The following is a 13756-nucleotide window of genomic DNA, read 5'->3' as shown; positions in this document are numbered from 1 at the left end:
TTCAATGAGGAGTAAAGTGAAAGATCTGGCACTAAATCCTCAGATATTGCAACTCTCGTCACCGAAATTGAGGATCTTAAACAAGATGAACCCAGACCACAAATGAATGAAGGAGATGCCAATGCCCTTTTTTATGTCAGTGGATATTGTGCCAATGGCCTGTCGAAGAAAGTGCAGTGCTTTGAATGGTTTTCCTCTCTGGCCTTGAAGAAACTGAAAAGGAAAACCATGCCATTCTAATGGAGACTGTAAATAGAGGTGGCTTGGTGACACCCCTCAGACAGTGTTTTCGAGGTGTGCTTTCATGCTTGTATGTTGATGTCAAAAATCAAGGAGGTTCCAAGGTTGAAAGCGATGCTCCTGTCATTCAGTGCTCCAAGAGATGTGTTTGTAGCAACATTTCTCAATCTTCACGAGGGCTTGGATTGTTTGTAATAAGCTTCAAAGCCAATGTGAATGTCAAGCAACAGACAATTCAACTTTCTTTGAAAAGCTACTCATAAAGATGTATAACATCACGACAAAGAACATGGTTGGGCAAGTTAATAATACTTTTCATTATTCAAGAAAGATAACTATCGTTAATGCTGTATCCTCAAAAAACATGAGAAAAGTGTCCAAATTGTGTTCAGTTCAGTCCTGTCTTTTGTTGAGAGCAGTCGCACGATTTGTTGCTTCTGATCTTGACAGAACAGCCGGCCTGAGTGTGTTGTGTTGCATAAGTGGTCGTGTGGCTGCTTAAGGTAAGACACTTTTGTTCTTTAGCTTTCATTTCTTCCTATCTCTAGTAATTTAGTCTTATATCTTTTGTTCATGTCGTATTTAACTTTTTTCGTCTGTCAATATCTTTTATCCTAATTCTAGGTTAATTCATGTATATTTGGCTTAAGGAGTCGTTCATTTTGTTTTTATTGTTTAGTCTGTTCATTTCCTGTACTTGTAAATGGAGTTGATTTTTCTTGTTGTATTATTTATGCTTAGTTCAGCATTTTCAAAACAAAATAGGTTCTAGAACTTTCTTTTGTTCTACTCCATTCCATTGACTCTTGTTTGTTCCTGTAGTCGAGTTGGTGTTTGTTGGCTGAGGCTAGCTATTGGGTCAGCCAAGAGAAGGTCATCGTCATTCTCGTCTCCTCTGTTGTAAGCTCCAACAGCTCTTTGTCTGTCCTTAGGGAGTACTTTCCTCCCTCGTTTCTGCCCAGCACGTGTGTGCTGTTTACCTGCTGTACAGCTGGTTTTCATTTGCATGCGCTGGGTTCTCTCAGTATTTCTGATTAGGATCCCTCAAATAGCCATGCTTTCAATAAACATGGAAGCTTTGTTGAAGGAACTTTCTGAAGGGGCCAGGAACTGTCTTTAGTTGGTTTGGGATGGGAAAACACCGTCCTCCATTAATAAGCCTTTCATTATGGAAGCTTTAATAGCTTGAGTTGGCCACATCCAGCCACTACTTGACCGTGGGATGAACCAGTCAAGTGTAGGCAAAAGGGACACAGGCACTGACACTCTTGACTTGCTTCAAACGCCCCTTGTAGTCAAAGAGGTCACAGAGGTCAGAAAGAGTGAGAGCATAGTAGAGACTGCTCTTGAGATTTCCAATGTCCATAAACGACAGAGATGCAAAAAAAGGCAGGGAAAGGGTGTAAATTGGCTCACCCAGAATGGTGTCCCAAACTTAGAGAGTTTGGCCTTCTCAAGTTCGATGAGAAGGGATGTTCCAAACAGGGATGTAGCTATTTTCACCCGTTTATGTGCATGAGATCATTGAGGCACAAGGTATACCTCAATTTCAAATGCACAAAGGCCCATCTCAGGGGCACGAGGAGGAAGAGACAGCAGTTGTCTCAACCTCATTGTCAAGTCTCTCAACAGACTTACCCCACTCCTTTCTTTTCCCCTTCCCTCTTTCCCTCCCATTATTCCGCTCCCTCTCCTCCAACCTCATCCTCAATTCCTCTAACCTCTCTGCTGCCCAAACTTTGTAGTCCTAATCCCCCCTCTGGTCGTCATGAGCCCAACGAATCTTTTAAATCGTATGCTCAGGTGGCGGGCAGAGTTCCTTCTCCCCCCTCTTTTACCCTCTCCTCAAAGGTTTTCTCATCCTCCGCCTAAAATGAGTTTTGTCCAAAAACAGGATTTTTTAAGGTTAGAAGGCCTAGTCAAAGATTTGATAGCACTAGTCCATCGATTAGATAGGCAGGTCTCGTTCATTTCCATGACAGAAACTTGGCTTCGACCAGGAGTCTTAGATGAGGAGCTGGCCGTGGTTGGTTTCAATTTAGTTCAATGTGATAGAGTACGCCCTGACAATCCCATTATGGCGGACGCATGGTCCACCATCTAAATGAGTCTAGAGATGGTAGTTGACTAGTATATTGACCAGGGGTTCCTAGCTTAATATACATATCACAGATAGACACAATATGAGCGAGGACAAGCTCGCCACACCACTTCCCCCATGAATAAAAATACGGCCGGCCTGGGAAACGGGCCGGACAAAGCTGCTGGAACAACCCCCCAAAATCCAGTAACATCCCGCCCATAAATTCCGGGAACATCCGGGATGCGGCGACTAGGCCGGATGCGGCGACTAGGCCGGATGCGGCGACTAGCCGTGATGCGCGCGGGATCGGCGACTAGGCCGGGATGCGGCGACTAGGCCGGGATGCGGCGACTAGGCCGGGATGCGGCGACTAGGCCGGATGCGGCGACTAGGATGTAAAAATGTCTAATGGAGAAGTAGAGGTCTTGTTTTGTCATCTTCAAGGTCTTGATCTGTCCATTGTAACAATATATAGGCCCCTTCTTGTTCAGTAAGCTCGTTCTTATCAGCTCTCAAATTCATAGGAAATGAGTTGGACCAGGCAGTTTGCTTGAAGGTTTCTTTTGTAGGGGACTTCAATTTTCCGGCTAGCGTTGTAGAGTGGGAGGCTAGTCCAGATGGGTATATTCCCATTTCGAAATCGACGTCTCAGTCGTTCGAAAAGCTGGAGGAATTTGAGATCTTGCGCAATTTCTCCCACCATGTTAGCCACTAGAGAAAATAGCGTTCTCGACTTGGTCTTTTCCAATGACCCTGATCTGATCCAGTATGTCCATGTGACGCCTAGTAATCTGCCAGATCATCATGCTCGATATAAGATTCCATTACTCAAAAGCCGGCGTGCTCTAGAGTAAGACCGGCCAAAAAGGTCGGTCTGGCTAAGTTTAAGTTCAAAGATGAGCATTGATCGTTGATTATAGAAAGATTAGGAGAGCTTGACCTCATTTCAATGCTGAAAAAGGAATCATCCATTGATGTAGCCTTACACACAATGATTCTAGTTTTGAGGGCGTCTGTTCCACTCTAGCAATCTCTGAATGTGTTCCACAGGGCGGGGCACATTCTAAAATTCCGAATCATAGGAAGAATTTGTTCAAAAAGAGTTGCAAACTAGCAAAAAGGCTCCAGAGCACTTTGAATCCAGTAGTTGTGGCTAGCCTTCAAAGAAAGTTGGATTTAATCCAAGGTAGAATTAAAGCCTCCATTGAGACAGATCAGTTGAACAAGGAAAGTAGAGTTGTTCAAGAGGTGAGGTCGAATCCGAAGGCGTTTTCTCTTATGCAAACTCTAAGAGAAATATCAAACACCCTGTAGGGCCTTTTGAGATCGATGGGGCGCCATCGACAATGTAGGGACTATGGCCAACATACTTGGAGATCAGTTCTCTAGTGTTTTTCAACTCCACTGAGTTTAGGAGCAACAGTCCATTGCTCTATTGATGAGTTTGTTGGGACTGGCAAGGCTTGTCAAGCTGAGCGTTTAGATGATCTTGTAGTCACAGATCAGGATGCTTTAGAGGCCATCAGGGACTTGAGACTCTCGAGCTCCCCTGGCCCTGATGGGGTGACATCTCAATTTCTGATGAGATGCTCACAGGTTCTTGCTCCTGTTTTCTCGTACTTGATGCGTTGCATCTTGGATCAGGGCAAGTTTCATCTTCACTTAAATTAGCTCACGTTGTTCCAATTTTTAAAGGGGGAGATAAGTCGCTCCCCAGTAACTATAGGCCGATTTCTCTAACTTCAAATATTGCGCAGGTGTTTGAGAAGATCATGAAGTTCAAACTTGTTGAATTTCTTGATATTCATGAAGTCCTTCCTAGCCAGCATGGGTTCCGAGCACATTTTAGCACGTTACCAACTGATTGAGCATATAGAGCATGTCATTGAGGGAATGGAAACGACGAGTCAGTTGATGTTGTCTATTCTTGATTTTGCCAGGCCTTTGATAAACTAGATCATGGCCTTTTGTGAATAGACTTCATGACATCGGGATCCAAGGCAAGGTTCTGAAATGGATAAGAAGCTTCATTCACGATAGGAAGCAAATTGTTAAGGTTGAGGGATTCCTTAGTGACATACATGATGTCAAGTCAGGTGTTCCCCAGGGCTCCATCTTGAGGCCCCTCCTTTTTATAATGTTCGTTGCCCCGCTTCAAAAGCTTAGTATTACTGCCAGTCTCTCTTTTTTGTGCTGACGATACAAAGTTAGTTTTCTAGCAGAAATGCCAAGATTCGAGTAGCCTTGCAAAGGACTTAGGTCGAATCTACTCTTGGGTAACTGAGAGTAATATGGCCTTGAACAGAATGAAATTCCGCTCAATGACCTTCGGATCAACTCCTTTGAATTCCGTGGCCCTTAATTTTTCTCCACCCTGTACATAATACTTCATGTGATGGATTCAGCATAACATTTTCCCATAAAAAACAAAGAAGTAAATAAATCATATGCACCTCGTATTTGTTGTTACCATTTTATTTAATGAATTCCTTTACTTCTATAATCTCTCCCCCAAAAAGCGTGTTTGTATTTATTGGGTCTGCTCGGTAACTGAAGGTGTATTTTACTTTTTCTATGAACTATACCACAAGTTTTTTTTTTTAAATTAAATACCTTTAGATTCTGACACATTGAGGGTTTTGATTTTAGAGACCACTCATCTATTTTGTCCTGGACCAGAATTTCAGGATGTTATTAAATATGTTTTTCAGTGAGTAGTCTTCATAGGAAGTTGATTTTTTGTTGATGTATAGGCAAGACTTGATTTTTGAGGCCAAACAGCAACGTCTTGAAAACCAATCTTAAAGCAAATTTTGCCTTAAAAACCTCCATTATACTTGAATAACTGAACATATAAAAAATCTTGTTGTTACTTAATTTTACGTTTTCAGAACTCATTTCGGCTGATTTTATAACTTTTATAACTGTTCTTAAATTAATTTACCCCTTTTCCTAGAACAAAAACTCCTGGAAAATTTGAATCGTAAAAGGATGCAAAGCAAATTTTCTCCCACCATATCATGACATTTGCTTTGTAGTTTCAAATATCTTCTTTGCATAATTGGCATGAAAGTTTGGATAGCACAACCATTCAAGATCACGTGCCTTCAACTTTCAAAAACAATGTTCTCCAAATACTTTTTCAGTGCATGGCCAACGCATCTAGTGCAAGAAACATTGACTTCCGTTCTATTTGTAGTTTCTTTAGACAATCAGGTAAAATCATGAACAAATAAGTAATAGAAAAAATATTTAACAAAAGCCTCTTTCAAGTGTTAATCAACAATAGTTATTCAATGTGGCCTTCTTCAGCTTCAATTACGGCCTCCAAACGTGACCAATCTTGGGGCATGTTTTGATAATGTAGTGTTCGGACATCTTACCCCAGTTTTCTCAATCCTGGCCTTCAGCATGTTATATTGGGGAGGAAGGTCCTTACAACCTTCTCCTACATGACACTTCAGATAGAATAGTCCAAGGGTTCGAATCAAGCAATGATGGAAACCAAATTTATTTCAACCAGAAATTGGCCATGTACTTCTTGCAAAATGTACAGGCCCTGCTGATGGAGGTATGAGCAGGGGTACCATCTTGTTTCCACACACAGTTGCTCAATGGGTAATTGACTTTCAGCCAGGGCAATATAATATAGATAATAGCTTTAAAGCCCAAGGTCTTTGTGAACAGCCTTCCTGATAGTGCCCAAGTCCACATTCATCTCCTCAGTCAACCTGCACATGTGTAGGAGAGTGATGGGTTGGTTTGAATTTTGGCCTTTAAAGTTACTAGAAAGTCGTCATCCTGTTGGAGACCGTTGCCCCCACTTCCTGCTTGTCTGGAGATGCCATTTCTGTCATTTATTACGGTCCTGACGTTGCGCAGAGTGCGCCAAGAAGCCCCGACAATATCATTGAAGCAGATCCGACACCCTTTGCCATTTTAATTGTTAAGAGCTCATTTCGCTTTTAATTTGATTTTTGGTAATTTAAAATGGAAGGAACACCTTACGCCTTTGTTGTTCGTTTATGAGCGTTGGTGTCCATGCCCAAACAAAGCGGGAAATATAAAACGAATTTGGAAGAAAAATTCCCTACCTTACTCTGTATTTGTAAGCATAATACACTTGATGCTTGTCTTACGGACACATGTTTTGCCAAGACGCAAGCTGGTTTTGTTCATACTTAATACTGTATTTAGAGTTTAATAATAACCTAGCATTCTTTAAACATTTTGGCTTCGGCTTCGTGGCGCACTTTGAGGACGACATGATCATTCAGTAGAGAAGAGTGCTTATAAGCTAAGTTTGTGCACCCTTTTTGGGATGCTTTTGATTTGTTGAATACCAAGTCATTTTATTGCTTCATTATTTTGCTTCTGCTCTTTCAAAAAGAGCAAATTGAACTAGAAATAAGTGCATTTTTTGCATATTTCATTTGATTTGTTTGCCCTTTTTATTTTATTTTTTGCCAATTGTATTTGCATTATTTGGACAGCCCTGCTTATCATCCAATGAGACTTGGGTTTGTCTTGTGGAAGAATATCGTTCAGAATGAGATGGAACATTTTCCAGACATACCATTTCATCCAAACCAATGCCCTTGGGGAAAAAGTCTCCATTATCACGGGAAAAGCAACATTAGGCGAAGCTGACATTCTGTGTACTGCATTTAAAATAAGTCCGACAAACAATGGTGCTCCTTCTTTCGGAATGAGATATCGTTGCATCTCTGGGCGTCCCACAACACATTTCATCTCGCTCATTGTGAGTTGATTCATAGGCCAAGCCATCGGAAACGTATCAACAGACAACAATGCATTAAATCTTCATGGAAACATACAGGTATTTGATAGGAAAATAACTAAACAAATTTAATCAATGTTCCTTCAAGCCCTCGAGAATCCAGGCTAGTTAAAACAATGAAGTCCAACTCTCTTCTTTCTTGGGCTCCTTCATTGTTCAATTGGCTGCCCTCAAATATTCGTAGGGCTCATGTAGGCGTTGATCCAGTTGCAGGATTTAAGTCAGACTTGGACAAGTTTTTGACTAAAATTCCGGATCAACCTTATATTCAAGGATTAGCCAGATCAGCCAACTCTAATTCGTTGGTCGATCAAATAATATATACATAAATAAAAGTCAAGTAAAATGAGTAATCTTCTCGTCTTGAACTGCTGGGATTCCAATCCCGGTAGCGGTAAGGAAGTCCGCACCAAAAAAATATGTAAAGGTTCGGTGTCTCACCAAATATTTTTCTTAATCTGTGTTTTCGTGGCCCAATAATCTAAGATCGAATGAGCAATTGACTCAAAAATAGTAGTGAGTTGGTCGTGTGACCTTAGTCGAATACGGAAGTTGAGTATTCCAGCTTTTTCTGGTAGGCCCTTTTATCAGTCGACTTACAACTGGCGTGGAGTCTTCGTTCTGACAGCTGTATCACAGCACCAGAACTAAATGGTTAGTTTCATTGTTACCTTTTTGGCTGTTGTTTTCTAAAGTTCATTCGCTTCTGCATATCTCCAATACTATATCTTATTTTCAGCACCAAAGCATGCATCTTGAATGTTCTCCTCTCAAGCCCTTTTGACGACCTTAAGTACTATCGAACGTCTGAACCTTTATTGCGTTTGGAACGTGACTTGGGCAGTCTCTTAGAAACTAGTGTTCTAGCAAACTTTTTGCTCCATCCTAGGTCCTGAACTTGCTCCCCAATGTACCCTTGAAACATAAGTCTTCCTTAAGCAAGAAAATCTCCGGAACCTTGCTTAGAGAGCAACGGCTGCATTTCCCAGTGCACTTAAGGGCCTTTTTGACATCCTCAATGCACTACATGTAAGTAGTTGAGGGCCTGCTATCAATCTTAAGTCTCTTAAGTTTAGGGTGGCAAGAAGGCGTTTGATCTCGTAGTTTGTTGTTAACCTCAATGCTGAAAGTTTTCGCAATATTGGTGCCAGTCTCTTGAACTGTGAGCTTTAGCAAGTTCATCTGTAAAGTTTTTCTGTCGAACCATGGACATTAATTAAATTTCGAAAACTAGATAAATTCAGGAAAACATGGTAAACTTCAGATCAGAGACAGAGACAGTTTCGGTCACTTTCATAAACTTGTATATTTTTCAAGGACTTAATGATAGCCTTTTCTCATTTGCCGCTTTGTCCCTGTCATTTTTAACTGTGCTAGGCATAATGGCTACCTAAAAGAATGCCAACAAGCTACCAAAAAAGATGACATCAATACATGATAACGCAATTAAACATTTCAGTCCAATTTTCCAGTTGACAATCCCAAAAATGCGATGCCATATGCTGATTAATGCCATTTCTTGATGATGTATTTGCAATCATCAGCATTAGCATTTGGTCGAGTGATCGAACCGTAACTGCGTGCATGCAGATGAAATAAGCTTTTCAAGGATCTGCCAAAGGAATCAGTGGCGCAAGGATTCTTTCTTTTTTCTCTCGGAACCTTGGTTTGGGCTCATCCTCGTGGACAAGGTCCCCGGGAATCGGTTCGTCTTGGGAGGTCCCCAGTCAGATCTTGTGTCTTGACCCTCCCGCCTCTCATTGAAAAAGCAAGCAGCCAAGGAAACTTGAGACCGGAGAGGGTCCGGGTAAGTCGAGTTCGGCCGGAGAGAATCTCGCTGTTTTCAATGGAGAGATGCGCGGCAGGATCTATTCAATGGAGATAGAGAGATGACTAGCCAAACGTGAATGGAGTGTTCAAGAACTCTCGGACGGGCTGCCGGCCATGGGCTGGATCAGGTAGGTATTAGGTACTCGGCGAGACGAAACAGGAGGAGCGAGGTTGAGCAACTCAAGAAAACGACCAACACCGGGCTAACCACAATGATGAGCAGGAGGAGGCAGAGACCCATGATGAAGCTCTCGGTTGAGTGAGACGTGAGACCGAACATTGGACCGAACTCGCCGGAGAACGACAAGTGAACGAATCAGCTCGACTATCCACTGGCCACTGCGACAGACAGACAGGCAGGCAGGCAGGCCAATGAGGTTGTTGTTGAATTCTTTTCGACAAGCATTTCGAACCGTCGAAAGATTCATGGGATTCTGAGAACCGGACGTGTGGGAGGCATGGGGTGGTCCGCGGTTTTGTTGGTCGGTCTCCAAGTGGCGAGGTTGGCTCATTCTGATATGGCTCAACCCGTTCACCATGGGGTTCCTTTAGCCATGTCCTCAACTACGATGACTTCCGATGGAAGCGGGCTTTCGTCGAATTTCACCACGTCGTTGCCTATTCCAATAGTGGCTTCATTGCCCCACACGAGGACCCGAGCCACATTGGAGGGGTTTGTCGGTGGACAATGCTCAGTGCGGCACAATGTGTCCTGCCTCCATGTGACCAATGCCACTTGCTTTGGCGTGCCACTCCCCTATGAATTCATTAGCCTGGATTTGGCACGGTCTCCGGGCATTTGGCACGTGACCAGCCAATTGAGGCGATGGGAGTCCTTGCGAGTGGTGCCCAAGTGTTGGTCGGTCATTCAACCTTTGTTGTGCGCTGTGTTAATGCCGCCCTGTGAAGGCCAAGGGGTACAGTTAGTGTCCCATCAGTTATGCAAAGTAGCCCGAGGACCTTGTCGAGTAGTGCCGCAGTTGTTCGATTGGCCAGACTATCTCCAATGCAATGACAGTTCCATTTTTGAAGCTGGATGCGATTATCGACGAAAGATTCGATTCAACCACTCCTCGCAATGTCCCGAGGGCCTGGTTCAAACCGAACATGAGCCAGCCTTCTTTCCAGGCATTGATGGATGTGGACTCAAATGTCGAAGTCCGCTCTTTAGTTCTAGTGAGTACCACACGGTGGATTACATCAAAGTGTTCATCGTCGTTCTCTGTGGCCTTGTCGTTACCTTTAGCGCGAGCACGCACATCAAAGCTGGATATAAGAGCATTCATAGATATCCCGGCGTCATTGTATTCTTCATGACGCTCTGCTGGCTGGGAATAGTGGGAGGATTCATAATCGGATTAGTCACTGACGAGTCGGATATACCGTGCAATTCGGACGGTACCGCCATAACCGGTCCCCATGACCATGAAGGCCATCAAGCGTGTTACATTTCCTTCTTCTTCGCTTACTACTTCTTCGTAGCCCACATGGTTTGGTATGTGATATTAAATTATTGTTGGTATTTTGTGGCCACGGATCGCACGGGAAGAGGAAAAGATGCCCTTCAAGAAAAGATCGCTTTGTTCCATTTGTCCACTTGGTCTCTAGCCCTCATCATGACCATTCTGGTGATCACCACTAACACCGTGGAGGCGGATATCCTTTTCAAGGTGTGCTTCGTGAGTCGCTCGAACTTTTATGCCCGACTACTAGCTGTGATTCTACCCATGATCTTGACCCTCATCATATCTCTCGCGATGGCCATCAAGACCTTGCAAGTATTAGTTCCCATTTCGACGGATGTCAATCAAGCCGTGGAGAAGCGGGCCAAGATTGGTCGACGAGTTCGGGAAATTGCCATTTTTGTGTCTCTTGTCAGTTTGTGTCTTATTTTCAACATTTACCACGAGTTCTATCCATACCTTTGGCGAAACTCTTGGAACTCGAGTTTGGAGGGTTACATACTTTGTAAGATAAAGAAGCTGGGCGTGGACCTGGAACAAGATTTTGTCTCGACCAAATGCGAGCTCGAGGATCGTCCTAACATTATGGGCTACAAGTTTGTGCTAATCTCGATCGGTGTAGGATGCATTGCGGTTCATACCTGGCTGATGAATCGACGAACGTGGAATATTTGGAGAGGGAAAAGCGCTTCGCTAGTGCCAAAGGCCAAGACCTACAAGTTTAAAAAGTCCAATTTGATTCAAAAGGTCTATCAAGACCGCCACAGATTGGAAAGGGACGGACGACTTTCGATGAGTCTCCAGAGCTTCAGCCAAGCCATCAAACCCGTAGAGATGAAAATTGAAAAAGATGAATCCTCGGAAGAGTTTAACACATCCTTTGCCGCGGCATTGCCTCGTCTTGTGCAAAGAAGAAACGCTTTGACCGGCCTAGAAGACATGGTCCGCGACAACCAACTCCGACAATCGTTGCGAACCAGCAGTTCTGCCATTAGAATCAAGAGCAAAGGAAAGAGGAAAGGCCGATACACTTCCAACGACTCGAGTTGCTCAATCAGTATTCAAAGCAACCGATTGTCCTTTGCCAATTTTGATTTCTCGTCCCGACGGCAATCATTCGACTCCCAGCTCTCCATTCAGCCTCATGAACTTCGTCATCTGCAAGAGCTCTACGACAAGAAAGTTTTCAAGAAACGTAGTAAGCGAAACTTTTTTAAGGGGAAAAGGCCTCGAAGGCTCAAACGAACCTTGAGCATCACGAGCCGAAACAGCAATATGACTTCCACCGACCAATCGGGGGTCTCTCAAATACTCCCTGCAATTACCTTAGATCCGTCTCAATTGTCAGATTTTCCTAGTATGGCCTCATCCATGAGCGGACTGACGGGGATCGAAATGAAATCCTTACGACAACTTCACATTGCTCAAACTGGAAGCCCAAAACACAAAGAGCTCAAGGACAAACTGGCTCTCCTAGCGTCGGTGTCACAAGATCCCATTGAGGTTTCGACCAAATCCTCGAAAGCCGAGAATCGGCCAGCGATCGAACCCTCGAAAGACAATACGTTAGAAGCTAGTGTCCAAACCTCGGTCACGGATCTCAGCCAAATCGGCCTCACCAGAAGTAATCCCCTACTCATTTCAACTGGCGTCCAATTTGAGGAAGCCATTAGGAAGAAGCCTCTCGCACTGGGTGCTAATACCAATGCTATTACTACTACTACTACTACTGCTACTACCACCAACACTTCCTCTTCTCAAGCTGAATCTCAACCACTAAGGCACGTTGAGCCAAATATTGTCCATGTCCATCATGGGCCATTAGGTCCGAGTAGCAATGAAAGCAGTATACCCTCCAGTTACGATCGACCGGATTCATCGCAGAAATCCGGGAAAGAGAATCAGTTGAAGATGATCATTCCAGAGTTTCGGGCACCCTTGCCTCAAATGCATCATCGAGGACGCCGAGGTGGAATTGCTGATCATGGGCTTCACCTTTTGGCCTTGAAACAAACTTTGGACGAAGGCATGACGAATAAGCCTTCACCCCTTCCAATTGAAACGTCTTCCACTTCGTGAACAAACCAATCCATTTTGATCTCAAATCGCATTTTGTAGTATTATTTTTTGTATGTTTTGCTCAGAACATAAACCAAGTGTTGAAACATCCATCAAAGTATGTTTTTGTTCAGTCACAAAGGCTCTTGACGACTGTATTATTCGCTCGGTCATCATCATACACGATTTATTGCGCGAGAGGAAGAGAGAGATTTGTCTCTTTTATTGGGTCTTAAACTGTCTAAGTTGAATGAGAAATTGCAAATTCCGTTGGACAGTCCAATGTCCCTTCACCCATACTGGAATAACTAAACGTCAATTGAGAAACAATCTTTTTCAGTCTAGATGTCTCGAGAAGGGGGAGGGGAAGAGCAGTAATAATGCCACATCGCTAGTCATTGAACAATTTGTGCATGTGCTTAAAGCACTAGAACAATCATACCAACAACAATGAGCGAACATTAATTGGAAGTTGGGCTGTCCCACCTTCCATATTTTTGATCAACACAGACAGGCTTTAATCATGTTCGACAGATGAAGAGTTAAACCGTGAGTAAAAATAATGATGCAAGTAATTTTTGGTGGAACATCAAAGAGGATCGAACCGGCGACCTATTTGCTCTCCTACCAGGATTTTTCTTTTGTTTTATCATTGACATGTCTTGGGGACATAATGGTCTAGGTATTGCATAAAGCTGAGGGTGCACCTCCTTGCTCCCGTTTACACTGATCGATGAATTTTAGCTAAGCAAATAGGACCGGATTCCTTTGAACGAAGCATAATAATTCCAAGGGCTTTCTTCAGCTAGTAGTTTGCAATGAAATGAATGAAATGTAACTTAATGCTATGTAAGCTTTTTATTGGCAGTGCATTGGCAAGACTGGGACCTCCATTCTCCCTTACAATTGCAATTGATCTTGATATGAGCCTGAAAAAGATAGCAACAGTTTTTGGTATTCAATTTTTGTAAGAAGGAGCTGAATTTGATACGTAAACAAAGGGAACGAGGCTCGACAGTTTTAACAAATGGAATGAACCAATTTAAAGGAAAAGATAATTTTTCTGATAAAGGCGTATCTATGCGTTGCAGTGAAACAGAAGTGCATGACTGTTTTCCATAAGATTGTGAAGTGATGCTTCAGTAAATGCATGCTACCCCATCTACCTCGCTAAGGGTCTGGCCTTCTCTAATAATCTTCCTGTACTAGATGAAATTGAAAAAAAACATGTCTCATTTCCTCAGAAGTGTTTCTAAGTCCATCACTCTTTATGTAGCTGGC

General features: G+C 43.1%; 1 protein-coding gene across 1 annotated transcript; it reads left to right on the top strand.

Annotated features, from left to right (window-relative positions):
* Window positions 1-8876: 8876 nt before the first annotated feature.
* Window positions 8877-12586, top strand: LOC131886523 (protein smoothened-like). The gene has a single exon (XM_059234887.1). The coding sequence runs from the start codon at window positions 9413-9415 to the stop codon at window positions 12494-12496; it is 3084 nt and encodes a 1027-aa protein (XP_059090870.1). The 5' UTR covers window positions 8877-9412; the 3' UTR covers window positions 12497-12586.
* The last annotated feature ends 1170 nt before the right edge of the window (window positions 12587-13756 follow it).

The sequence above is a fragment of the Tigriopus californicus genome, chromosome 9 (genome assembly GCF_007210705.1).
Source record: "Tigriopus californicus strain San Diego chromosome 9, Tcal_SD_v2.1, whole genome shotgun sequence".
Taxonomy (NCBI): domain Eukaryota; kingdom Metazoa; phylum Arthropoda; class Copepoda; order Harpacticoida; family Harpacticidae; genus Tigriopus; species Tigriopus californicus.
The sequence above is the reverse complement of the archived record's forward strand: the minus strand, read 5'-3'. Positions and strand labels throughout refer to the sequence as shown.